Source organism: Elgaria multicarinata, chromosome 5, assembly GCF_023053635.1.
Source record: "Elgaria multicarinata webbii isolate HBS135686 ecotype San Diego chromosome 5, rElgMul1.1.pri, whole genome shotgun sequence".
NCBI classification, from domain to species: Eukaryota; Metazoa; Chordata; class Lepidosauria; order Squamata; family Anguidae; genus Elgaria; species Elgaria multicarinata.
Window position 1 is genome coordinate 137,514,868 of NC_086175.1, and position 16,422 is coordinate 137,531,289.

At 48.7% G+C, this 16,422-nt stretch overlaps 1 protein-coding gene across 1 annotated transcript in view; it reads right to left on the bottom strand.

Moving 5' to 3' along the window:
- The window catches only part of RRM1 (ribonucleotide reductase catalytic subunit M1), a 30,473-nt gene that overhangs the window by 2,901 nt on the left and 11,150 nt on the right, over nt 1-16,422 (bottom strand). The window contains exons 5-17 of the mRNA XM_063127335.1: nt 16,051-16,110; nt 15,345-15,384; nt 13,952-14,114; nt 13,500-13,641; nt 13,174-13,257; nt 11,913-12,074; nt 10,995-11,074; nt 10,246-10,447; nt 8,837-8,986; nt 5,320-5,541; nt 3,701-3,777; nt 1,662-1,797; nt 1,175-1,270 (exon numbers count right to left, since the gene is read on the bottom strand). Of these exons, the coding sequence (XP_062983405.1) occupies nt 1,175-1,270; nt 1,662-1,797; nt 3,701-3,777; nt 5,320-5,541; nt 8,837-8,986; nt 10,246-10,447; nt 10,995-11,074; nt 11,913-12,074; nt 13,174-13,257; nt 13,500-13,641; nt 13,952-14,114; nt 15,345-15,384; nt 16,051-16,110 (1,614 nt within the window). The remainder of the gene's footprint in view (nt 1-1,174; nt 1,271-1,661; nt 1,798-3,700; nt 3,778-5,319; nt 5,542-8,836; nt 8,987-10,245; nt 10,448-10,994; nt 11,075-11,912; nt 12,075-13,173; nt 13,258-13,499; nt 13,642-13,951; nt 14,115-15,344; nt 15,385-16,050; nt 16,111-16,422) is intronic.

Genomic DNA, 16,422 nt, shown 5'->3' on the forward strand with positions numbered 1-16,422 from the left:
ACATTCTTAAATATAGGCTTCCGTTACGACTATGACCAGAACGGATCGTTTTTAACACTGCACTCGAGGGGTTCTTTTGCCACCAAACTTGGCCTAAAGAGAATCCGTTCACTGACAATGATCACGCCACTAAGGGTGTAACCCTCTCCCCAGTTTTTCATTTATCCTAACCATATCAGCTGCTTCTTGACACCTTCCCACTTATCCTACTGAGACACGTACACAATTTTAAAAAACGAAAACGAAACAAAGAAAGCCCAAACTGAAACATTCTCTATAGCTCAACTCAAAGGAAAGAAAGCAACACTCCCAGTTCCGTAGCAGTCCTGCACTTTTGCTACCTAAACAACCTTGTTCGATGTTGGTGTTTTTATTATTCAACGAATTGTGTTTATTTAGGGGGGTGGAGTGTATTCATGCTGTATATCACCACATCACGCCAGTCCTTTTCCAGCTTCATTGGCTGCCAGTCCAGGTCCAGCCCGATTCAAAGTGCTGGTATTAACATTTAAAGCCCTAAACGGCTTGGGGCCAGGCTATCTGAAGGAACGCCCCCTCCCGTATGTACCTGCCCGGACCTTAAGATCATCCTCAGGGGTCCTTCTCCACGAGCCCCTGCCAAAGGAAGTGAGGCAGGCGGCTACCAGGAGCAGGGCCTTCTCTGCTGTGGCACCCCGGCTGTGGAATGAGCTCCCTAAGGAGGTTCGCTTGGCACCTACATTATATGCTTTTAGACGCCAGGTGAAGACCTTTTTATTCTCCCAGCATTTTAACAGTCTATAAATAAATTTTAACTTGGTGTTTTAAATTTGTAATTTTGCATTGCTGCTGTTTTTATCCAGTTGAGCTTTGATATTGTATTTTATATTATGGTTTTATACTGTTGTTTTATACTTTGAATGGTTTTAATTTTTGTGAACCGCCCAGAGAGCTCCGGCTATTGGGCGGTATAGAAATGTAATAAATAAATAAATAAAATAAAATAAATAGAAGAAAGGCATGTTTTAAGTTCCGAAAGCACGATTTGCTGCGTGGTTTTTCCGGGCCTTGTGCCCTCTCCCCATAAGAGGCAAGCGTGCCTGAGCCCTGCTGGGCCTCAAACGTGCAGCCTGGCGTGGATCAGAAGGACCAGCTGCCCTCAGACGGGGATCTGGTTCCGGCTTCCCCGACATACCTGGATAGAGCCATTGAAGCCAATGATCTGATTCTTCATCTCCTCATTCCAGAGGCCCCTCTCCGTCAGGTCTTTCAGCAAGTGGGGATTCACTATCTGCAAAACCAAGGGACGGCTGAAGTCACGCTCACGTATAGCTGTTACTTCAGTTTGACAAAACGAAATTCCATTCTACACCAGAAGCCTCCGGATTACGAAAACTGCCAAGGGGCTCATCTAACTCTTGCACGCTGGTCGTCAGCACACAATTCCTTTCTTCACCAGAACTAGCACCTTGAATTGCGTAACCAATTCCCCATAAAAGACATCCTGCATTTTATCAGAAGGCCTTCTCCTGTGAGCAACAACAGGAAGGAAAACCCATCTTCAGGAAGTATCCACGGGTTTACTCAAAACCATTAATTTTTGTGAATTAATAGCTTCGGCTATTGGGCGGTATACAAATGTAATAAATAAAAATAAATAAAAATAAAACCATCTCTCTCACCTGGAACTCTCCAGAGAGAACTCTGCGCGTGTAGATGTTGCTGGTGTACGGCTCAATGGACTCATTGTTACCCAAGATCTGAGCGGTAGATGCTGTCGGCATTGGCGCGAGGAGGAGGCTGTTTCTAACCCCATGCCTACATCACACAGAAAGCAGGGGCAACGGAGGATCAGAAACCTTTAGAGAATCAGCATTCAGCAACCATTTTAGAAAGCTCAATTTTGAGCAGTTCTGCAGTCTGAAACTTCTAAACCACCCACTCACACATGAAGGAAAAGAGTGTAAACCAATGAAAACAATGTGGGGCGTAAACACCTCTTCTCTCATTCATGTACACAGGAAACGTACAGACCAGAAGTGATTCAGTAAGATTAGATGCCAAAACCTCATCCTACACAAGGAAAGGGTATGAAAAAAAGCACCTCAGAAGTTCACTACCAACGGCAAGATCTGAAGCAGAGCGACTAGGGAAAAGGTTCATTTGTTGAGAAGTCCTGACATTAGCGCCACAAGATAAAACTGGGCTGCAAGCCTTTAAAAGAACCGTTCCCTTCCAGGCCTTCAGCTCCTGCCTTGGTTTAACACAGACTGTGTCTGGGATCTAGATCGGCACTGCTGCCTGCCAGGTTGCAGGCGACTGGTACACACCGGAGTTCTGATATTCCTCCACATTCAGAACTAATGACGCTTGAAGTGCAGCCCTCGGGCCCACAGACAGTGTCCCAGAAGCCAGAGGGTGCAGCGGGTCTGCTCCTAAAAAGCTGGAGACGGAGCTCTGAGCTCAAAAGAGATCCAGCTGTGGGTCCCGTTCCCCAACTTTCCCCTGCTGAAATTCCTTTTTCTACACAACTCTAGGTTACCTCCAGTGTCAGAGGCAGTGCGCCTATCATAGAATCATAAAATAGGAGAGTTGGAAAGGGCCTACAAGGCCATCGAGTCCAACCCTCTGCTCAATGCAGGAATCCACCCTAAAGCATCCCTGACAGATGGTGGTCCGGCTGCCTCTTGAAGGCCTCTAGGGTGGGAGACCCCACCACCTCCCTAGGTAACTGGTTCCATTGTCGTACTGCTCTAACAGTCAGGAAGTTTTTCCTGATGTCCAGTCGGAATCTGGCTTCCTCTAACTTGAGCCTGTTATTCCGTGTCCTGCACTCTGGGAGGATCGAGAAGAGATCCTGGCCCTCCTCTGAGTGACAACCTTTTAAGTATTTGAAGAGTGCTCTCATGTCTCCCATAAGGCTTCTCTTCTCCAGGCTAAACATGCCCAGTTCTTTCAGTCTCTCTCCATAGGGCTTTGTTTCCAGACCCTTGATCATCCTGGCTCTGAACACGCTCCAGCTTGTCTGCGTCCTTCTTGAATTGTGGAGCCCAGAACTGGACACAATACTCTAGATGAGGCCTAACCAGGGCCGAATAGAGAGGAACCACGACCTCACGTGATCTGGAAGCTATACTTCTATTAATGCAGCCCAAAATAGCATTGGCCTTTCTTGCAGCCATATCGCACTGTTGGCTCCTATTCAGCTTGTGATCTACAACAATTCCGAGATCTTACTCGTTTGTAGTATTGCTGAGCCAAGTGTCCCCCATCTTGTAACTGTGCATTTGGTTTCTATTCCCTAAATGTAGAACTTAGCATTTATCCCTATTAAATTTCATTCTGTTGTTTTCAGCCCAGCACTCCAGCCTATCAAGATCACTTTGAAGTTTGTTTCTGTCTTCCAGGGTATTCGCTATCCCACCCAACTATGTACACCAGTCGCTGGAGAACATGGGCGGAAGGGTGCTGTGGCACCATGTCCTGCTTGTTCATCCCTGGCCGATGGCTGCCTGGCTCCTGTGTGAACAGAGGGCTGGACTGGATGGACTCTTGGCCTGATCCAGCCTCAGGGCTCTCCTTAGGCTCTTTTGTTCTCCTTCGCACCTGGCCGTCCTTCTCTTTGCCCTCTCAACCCCAACCCCCCGCCGTGCCGTGCAATGGGGGAGGGGGGAGTTGCTGGACGCAAGGTGAACCCTGTGGAATGGAGGCCTTTACTCACTTTGCAATCTTCTCCTTTAGAGCCTTCCAGTCCCAAAGGTCAGTAGGAGTCACGTTCCACATGTCATACTGAAGGACCTAAAGACGGTTAAGGAAACGCACCACATCACGCAAAACAGCTCTTCCCAATGGGTATCGCAGCAAACAGTGGGGTGGACAGAAAGAAGTTGGGGGGTTCTGAGGCAAAATCTACTCCTTGCAGTTCTTTCGTGTGTTATGCTTCCATTTCTGTTATCATAGAATCATAGAATAGCAGAGTTGGAAGGGGCCTCCAAGGCCATCGAGTCCAACCCCCTGCTCACTGCAGGAATCCACCCTAAAGCACCCCTGACAGATGGTTGTCCAGCTGCCTCTTGAAGGCCTCTAGTGTGGGAGAGCCCACAACCTCCCTGAAAGGCCACGTGGTAAATGCCAAAAGCTCTTCACACACACTTGAGCTTTTTGGGCTCTTTCTCCACCGGACTGTTTTTCGGCCCTCAAGAGGTTTCAGCCATGACTTTTATCATAAATTACAAAGAATGTGAGGTGCAAAGGTTTCTCTAGAGGTAATTACGATTAGGAAAAACCCTTCTCCATCATTTTGAGGGAGTATAACACATATTCACACTGCTATGCAAATGGAATTCTTAAACTCGATTACCCAGGATTTATTTTTTTTAAAAAACCCTCTGTGTTTCTATGAAGAGATCTCTAACAGATACTGCTCAGCTTTCCATTTTGGCGTTTGCAGTATTCTTATTTTAAAGTATGAAAAATCAGGGAGGGAACAGGTTAGTGCGAACAATTTAGGGGCTGCAAAAGATGCTGAGGGATTTTAAGGGTTAGCAAATTCAGACACAAGCCGACATTTCACCCAAGTGTAGAAATGCTTATAAGGAGAGAATATTTGAGTGAAAACTTTGAAGGGGGCATCTTTTAAAAATGAGGGCTAGAAACTTGCTTTTTAAAATGCAACTGGGAATTCTCGAGAATCTCAATTCTGTGCAGAAAAGCCATATGTTCAGTACAGAAGGTCATACATGGGGCGGCATAACTGAGGAAATTCACATTTAAAACTGACTCAGCTATCACTGTAGTCTTGTGAGCAGTTATTGGAGCACTAGCTGTCCTTGGAATCTGTTTCAGATTTTAAAATTATTATTATATTTATTTGTATCCCGGCTTTTGCCCAATACTGGGCCTCAAGGCGGCCTTACAAAATTTAAAACATATACATTTTAAAACCTATGAAAAGAAATATACAAAAGTTAAAAATATATTAAATATATTGCAGTATTAAAACATTAAACGTTTAAAATACATGACAATTTTAGCCCAGATTATTCACCAAAGGCCTGCCGGAACAAAGAAGTTTTTGCCTGCTTCCGACAGCCCATCAAGGAGGTAGCCAGCCTAGCTTCCCCAGGAAGAGAGTTCCAGAGCACCGGAGCAGCCACCGAGAAGGCCCTCCCTCACGTTCCCACCAGGCGCGCCTGTGAAGATGGTGGGACTGAAAGAAGGGCTTCCCCAGGAGTTCTCAAAGCACGGGCAGGCTCAGCAGGAAGAACACGGCCTTTCAGATAACCTGCTCTGACAGATTTCGCCCAAATGACACTCAATTAAATACCGCTTCTAACTTACGCCTTTGCTGACTGGGCAGCCCTCGTAGGTTTCGTACGGCCCTTGGTCTTGGGCAAGCTCACAGCTGGCTTCTAGGGCACCGTAGTAGATGGTCTCAAAGATCTGTTGGTTTAGCAGCTGGGCCTCTGGGCTCTCAAACGGGTACCGCATTAGGATGAAAGCGTCGGCCAGGCCCTGCACGCCGATGCCAATGGGACGATGGCGCCTGTTTGAGAGCTCCGCCTAGGAGACGTTGGGAAGGATGGATGAGGGTTGGGGTGGGGGGAGAGAGAAAGGAACATGAATAACCTCGGGAACATCCCTGCTCTGGTCTCAGGCAATGCATCCCGAAGAATTCTTCCCCTACTAACGCCTCAACGAACGGTGCAAGTGATTGGGATTATCTTAACCCACATTCACCCTAAACCCTTTGACCAGCATTACCCCGCAGTGCTGCTTTCTACAGCTCACTCCCTGAGGCCTGTCTAACAAGGACGTGCGCTTTAGGGCAGCATCGTGAGCGTTGTGTGTCGGCTTATTCAGCCACCCTCCAAAACATCCTCAATTCAGCATCCCAAAGACGAGAGACCCTACGCAACTCCACTTTGGGGTGGGTGAACTTGCTTACTTGCAGGCTCACCTCTGCCCTCACGTATGTATTATTTTGTTCATCTTTGGAGAGAGCGAGTGGGACACAGAATACAGCAACAAATGAAGTACGAAAAACATTATTCTGGAGGACGGGGGTGAGGGGGGGAAGCCATCCCTTATTTATTTATTTAAAACATTTGTATCCCGCCCTATATCATTAAGATCTCAGGGCGGCGTACTGATAAAGAAGCGGTGGTACGGCCGCTTCTAAAAAAGCCCTCCCTGGACCCTCTGGATCTTAACAACTATCAACCAGTATCATAGAATCATAGAATAGCAGAGTTGGAAGGGGCCTACAAGGCCATTCAGTCCAACCCCCTGCTCAATGCAGGAATCCACCCTAAAGCATCCCTGGCAGATGGTTGTCCAGCTGCCTCTTGAAGGCCTCTAGTGTGGGAGAGCCCACAACCTCCCTAGGTAACTGATTCCATTGTCGCACTGCTCTAAGTCAGGAAGTTTTTCCTGATGTCCAGCTGGAATCTGGCTTCCTTTAACTTGAGCCCGTTATTCAAATCTTCCATTTCTGAGCAAGGTGATCGATAGGCCGGTTGCTCACCAACTCCAAGCAGTTTTGGATGACGCAGATTTTCCAGACCCATTTCAAACTGGCTTTAGAGCAGGATGGAATCATAGAATCATAGAATAGCAGAGCTGGAAGGGGCCTACAAGGCCATCGAGTCCAACCCCCTGCTCAATGCAGGAATCCACCCTAAAGCATCCCTGACAGATGGATACGGAGTTGAGACCACTATGGTCGCCTTAGCAGATGATCTACGCCTGAGTATTGATAGGGGGAGTGCTGGTACTCTTGGACCTCTCAGCGGCTTTCGATACCATCAACCATGGTATCCTTCTGGATCGCCTGAGGGAATTGGGAATCGGGGGCACTGTCCTTCGGTGGTTCCGGTCCTACCACTCAGGCAGGTTCCAGATGGTGATGCTTGGGGATAGCTGCTCCTCAAAAAAGGAGGTGCTGTGCGGCGTACCGCAAGGTGCCATCCTTTCCCCAATGCTTTTTAATATTTACATGAAACTGCTGGGAGAGATCATCCGGAGGCAGGGTGCTATTAGTGTGCTGATGACACCCAAATATATTTCTCTATGCCTTCGACAACAGCGTCAGCTAAGGATAGTGTCTCCTCTGAATGAATGCTTGGAGGTGGTAATGGGCTGGATGAGGAAAAACAAACTGAAGCTGAATCCAGACAAGACGGAGGTGCTCGCTGTCAAAGGCCACAACCTGGGTTTGGACGTGTGTCAACCAGTTCTGGATGGGGTTACACTCCCCCTGAAAGACTGTGTTCGCAGCTTGGGGGTGCTTCTGGATCCGTTACTCCAAATGACAGCTCAGATAGATGCGACAGCCAGGAGTGCCTACTATCAGCTTCGGCTGATACGCCAGCTGCGCCCCTTTCTAGAGTCGGAAGGCCTAAAGACGGTAGTGCACGCGCTGGTAACTTCGAGGCTCCACTTCTGTAATGCGCTCTATATGGGGCTACCTTTGTGCCTAGTCCGGAAACTTCAATTAGTCCAAAATATCGCAGCCTGGCTGGTCACTGGTATAGTACAAAGTGTTGGTTATCACCTTTAAAGCCCTACATGGTTTGGGTCCAGGCTACCTGTGGATTGCCTTCTCCCGTACAATCCGTCCTGCACACTGAGGTCCTCTGGGAAAAATCCACTTCAGCTAGCAAAAACTAGATTAACAACTGTTACCCAGAGGACCTTCTCTTCCGCTGCTCCCAGACTGTGGAATGGCCTGCCGGAGCAGATTCGTCAACTTGACAGTCTTTCTGAATTTAAAAAAGCAATAAAGACTGATCTATTCCGGCAGGCCTATCCAGTGAAATTTTAGAATGTTTTCAGGATGTTTTAATCATGTATGGTATGTTTTAATCCATTTTAATGTGTATTTTATATCATGTTTTTATACTGTTTGTTTTATACTCTGAATTGTTTTAGTTTTTGTGAACTGCCCAGGGAGCTTCGGCTATTGGGCAGTATAAAAATGCAAATAATAATAATAATAATAATAATAATAATAATAATAATAAAGCATACAGTACAAAACAATAAATATACACAGGTAAAAACAAATTAAACCATGAACCAAGTTAAAACAATATATAATTTAAAAGCAGTAAAAACAATATCCATTTGTGAACTGAAAAGTACTAGAAGCAGCCGTGTGCATCCCAAGATAAGCTCTTCCTCAGGAGTCACATAAGGAACATCTCTTATTTGCACCATGAACCCTTCAAGGTAGAGGCTAAAACATTTTTTGGATACGTCTCAGGAGCCCTGATCTGTTTAACGGGGAAAGCACAAATCCACGGAGGAGGCAGCCAGGAATGGCTCCCAGTCCTGATGGCTCTATGCTACCTCCAGCAGCGTCTGGGGCGATACGCCTGCGTACACCAACTGCAGGGGAACGCGGCCGGGAGGGTGTCTGCCGCCCTCAGGCCCCGCGTGTGGCCTTCCCACTGGGGCATGTGGTTGGCCACTGCGGGGAACAAACAGGACGCTGGGCTGCAGAATCCCCCTTAGCGTGATCCAGCAGGGTTCCCCGTATGCTCTTAACAAGTATCTGGTCCAAGGGACGTCTAAGCGTGAAGTTGTGAAATGAAGCTAATGAAGTGCAGTGAAAATGAAACCGCCTTGAGAGCTGAGCCAGGATTGCACTGTGTTTTGATGGGTCAGTGAAGCGGTGGGGGGGTGGGGGAATCCGGGGGAGCGGCCCCCTGGGCCTCTGCTTCCAGGCTCCATCGCAGGGGCACCCCGCTTCCTGGCTTAAAGGAGTCTGCCCACACTTAGCCACTCATCAGCATGTGTTCTAGGGCCATTCAGCCTGGGGGGCCCAACTCCACCAGCACCCTTTCCCTCCTACCTCTGGCACAGGATAGTAATTGATGTCGATGATCTTGTTCAGATTCCGGACAATGACCCTGGTAACGTCCGCCAGCTTCTTGAAGTCGTACGTGTGCTCCGGAGTGACGTACATATTCAGGGCTATGGAGGCCAAGTTACAAACCGCCACCTGGACGATGTACAGAAGAAAGCAGGGCTCAGGAGCTGGGACAGGGAAGCGAGGGCTGCACGTGGGGCAGCTGGGGGGAGGCATCCCTCTCGCCAACAGCAGCCCTCCCAACGGCCAGGGCAGCCTCTGCCAGGCGGCAGCCCCCGTGCTTGCGGCTTTGGAGGCGGCCAGAGGAGGAGGTTCGACCACCGCCTGACGCAAGGGTGGTCCTACTGACGAGCTCGAATAGGAAAGGGATTCGTTAGGTTTTAAATATTATACACACACACACACACACACACACACACACACACACTCCTGTATTTTAGGCACATTGCTTCTTATTCAATTTTCAATGGATTCTGTGAACAATCAATCCCCCAGATAATTAAAAGAATGTCAGAAGAGAGAGAGATGATGAAAATAACAAAACCCACCTACCGCCAATCTTAGGAAGGTTACAGCAGCTGGGATTGTTTACCTTGGAAAAAAGGAGGCTGAAGGGCAGACCTGATGGAAGTCTGCAAAATGTATGCCTGGTGTGGAGAATGCGGAGAGGGAGACATTTTCCTCCCTCTCTCAAAATACTAGAACCTGGGGTCATCCCATGAAGCTGATTGATGGGAGATTCAGGAGAGATAAAAGGAAGGGCTTCTTCACACAGCGCAGAGTTAAACTGTGGAACTCACTACCACAGGATGTAGTGATGGCCACCAATTTGGATGGCTTTAAAAGGGGGTTGGATCAATTCCTGGAGGAGAAGGCTGTCCAAGGCTACTAGCCCTGATGGTTGTGTGCTGTCTCCAGTATTTGAGGCAAGAAGCCTGCGTGCACCAGTTGCTGGGGAACATGGGTGGGAGAGTGCTTTTGCACCAGATCCTGCTTGTTCGTCCCTGGCCGACGGCTGGTGGGCCCCTGTGTGAACAGCACACGCTGGACTAGATGGACCCTTGGTCTGATCCCGCCTCAGGGCACTTCTGACGTTATTTCCCAAAGCCAGCTGTCCCTATCTGTTTCGGACTCGCACGGATGACCCTCCAGGCTCCCTGCTCCCGCCCTTCACCTGGCAATGCATTCTGTCGCTACACATTGTACGTAGAAGCATTTTGTTAAGCGAAAGCTGGAGCCTGCCGCTTCTCACCGTCCTTGAGCCTTCTTGGTTGAGTGCCGAGGCATCGAGGACGGTGGCTCCCCAAGACGTGGCTCACGGGAACGCCACGCCTCCCCGAAGGCCGACCCTGTCGAGCCAGAGCATCCCCTGTTCTCCCTGCCCGACCCACCTCGTCCTCGCTGGTGTACTCCACAATTTCTGTGCACAGGTTGCTGCACTTGATGGTCCCCAGGTTCTGCTGGTTGCTCTTCCTGTTGCAGGAATCCTTATAGAGCATGTAAGGAGTTCCCGTCTCCGTCTGGGACTCTATGATGGCGTACCACAGCTGCTGGGCCTTCACCACTTTGCGCACGTGTCCCTGCTTCTCATAGCTGCAACACGAAGAAAGCCGTGGGTATCACTGGCACCTCACGTGCCACTTCTCCTCTGAAAAGAGGCTCAACAGCATCTCGTTTTTCATTTGCAAACCAGGGACAAGGACAGTTCAGAAGTTGCTAGTGAAATCAGGCTGCTGAACAGGAAAAGGGACGTGCAAGAGGAGCATGTCCACGGCAGACTCGACTCATCAGCTAACACCACATCCAGCTACACTGCAAGGACAAACAAAGCCACGGCTTCCTCCAGGGCATCGCAGGGGCTGCAGATTTGAGCACGTTCTGAGAATCCTGTTAGAGAACCCTCTAGGTTCTTTGCGTAAACACAACTCCTGGAGTTCTCCAAGGGAAGTCATAACAATTAGAACCAGTTCACATTTGTAAGAAGTAAGAGTTTTGGATGTGTGTGTTTTTTTAAAAAAACAGACTAAATGTCAGGGGTCATTTAGATCTGGCAAAGGGGTGGAGGGGAGCTGGTTGTTTCCTGTCTATTCCCGGCCTAAAACCTGACAGTCGGTACAGAATCCAATCCCATTCCTCATACCTCTCATACAGTTTCTCAAATTCCTCTCCCCAGACAGCATCTAGGCCCGGGCATTCATTCGGACACATCAAAGACCAGTCCTGTAAAAGAAGGATTGAAGATAAGCAAGAGTGATCCCAATGACAGAGCAGGAGGCTGCTAGCAAAATGCACCTTGATCAAGGCCCTCCTGCCCTTCACACACGCTAAAAGCTGCTTTCTCTCTCCACTTGGAAAATACTGTAACACCTCTAACATCTTCAGAGAGTGGTGTGTGTGTGTGTGTATGTAAGATCCAAACCCACCCACCCACCCACCCCCCTCACTGTTTTTCTCTAAGCTCATCTGCACATGGGATACAGACAACCGAACACCCAAAGAATTCTCTCACCATTTTATCCCCTTTCTTATTACAGACTAGGGAATTATTTTGTCCCAGACTATTACTTAGGTCTTAAAACAGATTTTACAGAGCTTGAGAATAGACATGAGCTCAATTCAAAGCAAGAATACCATTTCTAACGTGTGTGTGTGTGTGTGTGAGAGAGAGAGAGAGAGAGAGTGTGTGTGTGTGTGTGTGTGTACACACATTGGCTTGAAATTGTTGGATACAATTTTAGGCCCAGCGTTGCTTTACATTTAGGCTGTTGAAAGCCAGAGAACGTATCAGTATTATAATCAGGCATAAATTTCATGAAGCACAGTGAAAGATACAAGACTAATCAAATTAATGTTAGCCTTTAACCCAGGCCAATAGCCGAATAGATTATATGAATGTAAATTGAGAGAGAAGCTGTAACTCAGTCGGCACGAGTCCACCGTCACTCTTTGGAAGAGGGACGTGCCTGACGTTTAATACCAGATAAATGCTTCTGCGATTATCAGTTCTTCCCTCGTAGCTATGCTGGCAAAGGCCTGTGGGATGAGCCAAGCTGCCCACCTGGTTGGTCTCCACGCGCTTCATGAAGAGGTCCGGGATCCAGAGGGCGTAGAAGAGGTCGCGGGCGCGCTGCTCTTCCTTCCCAGTGTTCTTCTTCAAGTCAAGGAATTCAAAGATGTCAAAATGCCAGGGCTCCAGGTAGATGGCAAAGGCTCCAGGTCTCTGGCAGAAAAAACAGTGCCCAGGTCATAAGGATGCCCACAGGGAGGGCATGCCTCTACCCCTAGCTGTAGTTCCTCCTACGTTCGTGGTCTCTGGAATGCAGCCCCCTTCCCTGCCTAGATGAAGCTCCCCACCCCTTTCTGGATCTCCACTTATCCATAGATTAGATTCCCAGCACACAGGGCTGCTTTTAAGTTCTGGCAAGCAGACCCAAGCGCTTCAGCGCATCCCGGAGACCTGTTCCAAGTCCACATGCAGCTCCACACACCACCCTAGAGACTTCACCGGAGGGGCTTGCAGCTGCCCTGCAATTCCAGGGGGGGGGGGATGCAGCTCCAAAAACAGCCCATCGGATCCCATCCTACATCTCATATAGGAAAGGCCCAAGCAGGTACAGGAGCTAACTGGTCTAAGCAGCATTCCCACATTTGTTAAAAAAAGGAACGGTCATTTTTTTGTGAGAACTGTTACAGCTGTAACTTGGGGGTCGAGATTCAACTCTCTGCGGTGAAGATCTTTAGTCTGAGCTTTAAAAAAGCTTTTAAAAAACTCCCAAACACTGACTGCACTCCTGGGCACCTCTTCCGTTCTCCCAGGGCCCACGACCCTCCACGATCCCAGGCTTCCACGGGCACAGACGGAAGCCTTTGCCACGTAGGGCTGCTGAGTGACGAGCTGGCGGAGCCCATGACGAAGAGGCAGAAATGTGGCCACTGACCAGCGCTCCTCTCAAGTGCCGGTTCAGATCAAGAGCAGGCAAAAGGCTAGAAGTGCCTTAACCGGAACTCTCAATCCCACTAATTTATTTATTTACTCATTGCATTTATACCCCACCGTTTTTTTCTCCAAGGAACCCAAGGCAGTGTACTTCCTCCTCCTCCTCCTCCTCCTCCTCTCCATTTTATCCTCACAACAAGAACCCTGTGAGGTAGGCTGGGACGAGAGAGTCTGTGACTGGCCCAAAGTCCCCCGGTGAGCTCTGCGGCTGAGCGGGGAAGAGAACCTGATTCTCCTGACTCCCCAGTCCAACACTCTAACCACTACACTGCACCCCACTAGCTCACCCCCAAGCACACAGTTTCAAAAGCAGCCAGCATACCTTGTTACCACCTTGGTCCACATAGCGAGCTGTGTTGTTGTAAACCCTCAGCATTGGGACAAGCCCGTTTGAGTTCCCATTTGTCTGAAACAAAGAGATGCGAGAAAACGAAGTGGCACAACGAAGGCACAGACCACTTCTCGGTCTCTTACACCAACTGGTGCCCAGCCTCCCTCTTATAGTAAAGAAGCTGGTTGAAGTGTAATACGTTAAAGCAGCCGCAGCAGCAGCAGCAGCAGCAGCAGCAGCAGCAGCCAAAGGCTTTGAAGAACAGCCACTTCACAGCAAACATTAGCACAGCCGGGGCGGCCCCAGCGTAAACTCACCCCAGCAATGTAGCTGCCGGTGGCGCGAATGCAGCTGACTGCAACCCCGATTCCCCCGGCAGACTTGGAGATGAGCGCACAGTGCTTCAGCGTGTCATAGATCCCTTCAATGCTGTCGTCCTTCATGCACAGCAGAAAGCAGCTGAGTGGAAGGAAGCGGAAGGGTTACAGGGCATGACAGACAGCACTCAGGCTGCGCTTGTCCAATGGCAGCAGCGAGCCAATTGGCCTAAAAGTTAGCTGTGGTTGCGTTTGGGGGCCAATACGGCCCTCCGGAAAACCCCTGCTGCCAAACCCAGAGGCCAGTCTAATCAAAAGCACGCAAGAGAAAGTTGCCTCTTTCACAGTCAACAGCACGCAAGAGACAGTTGCCTGAACTATTTCGTTTAAGCAACACCTCCCTCAGCTGTGGTCTCCTCCAGCGGCAGAACTTGCCCCCACGCCTGCATTACCTGGAGAGCTGAGGGCGGTTGGTACCAGCGTTGAAGAGAGTAGGGGATGCGTGGGTGAACCACTTCTCAGAGAGGAGGTTGTAGGTTTCAATTGCAGCATCAATGTCGTTCTTGTGGATTCCCACCGATACTCTCATCAGCATGTGCTGGGGGCGCTCAGCCACTGAACACCAGAAGTATGAGAGAGAGAGAGAGAGAGAGAGAGAGAGAGAGAGAGAGAGAGAGAGAGTCACAACTTGCACATGAGATCGCAACAGTTCTGGGCTCCACAATTCAAGAAGGACGCAGACAAGCTGGAGCGTGTTCGGAGGAGGGCAACCAGGATGATCAGGGGTCTGGAAACAAAGCCCTATGAAGAGAGACTGAAAGAACTGGGCATGTTTAGCCTGGAGAAGAGGAGATTGAGGGGACTCATGATAGCACTCTTCAAATACTTAAAAGGTTGTCACACAGAGGAGGGCCAGGATCTCTTCTCGATCCTCCCAGAGTGCAGGACACGGAATAATGCGCTCAAGTTAAAGGAAGCCAGATTCCAGCTGGACATCAGGAAAAACTTCCTGACTGTTAGAGCAATACGACAATGGAACCAGTTACCTAGGGAGGTTGTGGGCTCTCCCACCCTAGAAGCCTTCAAGAGGCAGCTGGACAACCATCTGTCAGGGATGCTTTAGGGTGGATTCCTGCATTGAGCAGCGGGTTGGACTCGATGGCCTTGTAGGCCCCTTCCAACTCTGCTGTTCTATGATTCTATGAACACACATTTTTGGGAAACAAGCCTCTGCCCCCACCACGGCAGAAGGAATCAATTCATTTTGTCTGATAACAGAGGACACCTTTCTGTTATCACCATGCCTCTACTTTAGTCCTGTTCCGGCCATCTTTTGAGTTTCCAGACACAGCAGGATTTAAGAGAGAAAGTTGACAAGAAGGCCTAAATTAGACTCCTCCCCCAAAAGCAATAAACGAAACCCAATTTTGGAAGGCTCGCTGCCCACCTTACAAGTGAACAGCTGCCATGTGACTAGAAGAAAGTTTTCTATCTATTTCTCCAGTTGCTAAACAAGAGGGCATGTAAAGAGCTTTTGGTTGCTAACGTCCAACAAAGCTGCAACTGGGAAGGGCCTGAGACCTGGCCAGCTAACAGGGCATCAGTAAGAAGCCGTATCATTCACAAACACCGCATCTCCCCAAATGCTAAACTTTCACCAGCAGAACCTCTGGACTCGGAAGGCCGCTGCAGTGCCCAAAAGCACTGAGCCACCTCTTCTGCAAACCCATGATTTTATCCATTTGATACATTCACAAAGCACCTTTAATCAATTATTTCAAGACTGCTTACAAAATGTAAAAACAAATCATACGCACGGACCGAGAAATCTGTAACGTTACGTACCTTTTGAGTTGATTTTCAACAGATACGAGCGCTCAAGAGTCTTAAAGAGAGGAGAGAGAAATTAAACGTCTCAGATCAGTCAATCGGAGCACATGAAAATGGCGAGGGAGTGAAAGGTTTGCCACCCATAATCAAGCAGTTCAATAATCGACCAGCCTCGAATGGAACTGGAAGGCCTCTTAAGACCGTGGCTTTCAAGCTGTATGTCAGGAAACCCTGCGGATCCTCAGAAACCTATCAGGGGTTCCTCAAAGGAAAAGGTCTGCCCGACTTCCCTAGCTGACTTGCAAGGGACTTGTTCTCAGACAGGAGGGGCCAACCTCTGGCCCTCAGCCTAATTTCTAAAGCTTTATAAAAGCGGCCAGCTCAGACCTAGGTAAGAGCTATCTGCTCACCACCACTTTCTACAGGCTGCAGGGCACAGAGAGAGAGAAAAGTGAGTGGGAGAACAAGAGAGAAAGGGAGAGGTCCCAGCCACCGTTGGCAGGCGGCTGACAGCTTCCTCCCAAAAGAATGCAGAATAAAAGGCCCCCATCCCTGCTCTAGGCTGCACTCTCCGTTAATGGGAAGTGAGAGAAGCCCCAACAACAGGCAGGGTCACATGAACAACGAGCGCATTCTGTTCGTGGCTCCCACAAATAACGCAAAATCCCACCCCAAGCCTTAACAAGTAACTGTCATCCTCATAAAAAAATCAGCTCTTTACCTTAAAGCCAAAGTAATTATAGGAGAAATCCCGATCATAAATTATAGCAGAGTTCAGTCGCTGGGGAGAGAAACCATCAGTTAGATTCAGCACTTAGACAAAGTACTCCCTGACCAAGCCAATGCAACTGTCGCTTGTGGTGTGTGTCACAAAAAATAAGAAGTCCTCTTTTGTTGAATGCTTTATATTTTCAGTATTTTGGGAACTCAATTTTACTCCAAACGGAAAGAAAGAAGCAAAGAAATCCTGATTTCAAACCACTCCCACAACTCCCATCTCCTGAAAACCACGCGGCGCACGCTGGCTTTGCTGATCGCACATCATACAGCTGCATTTAGAATATTTTATATGTACCTAAAAAAAAGCAACATT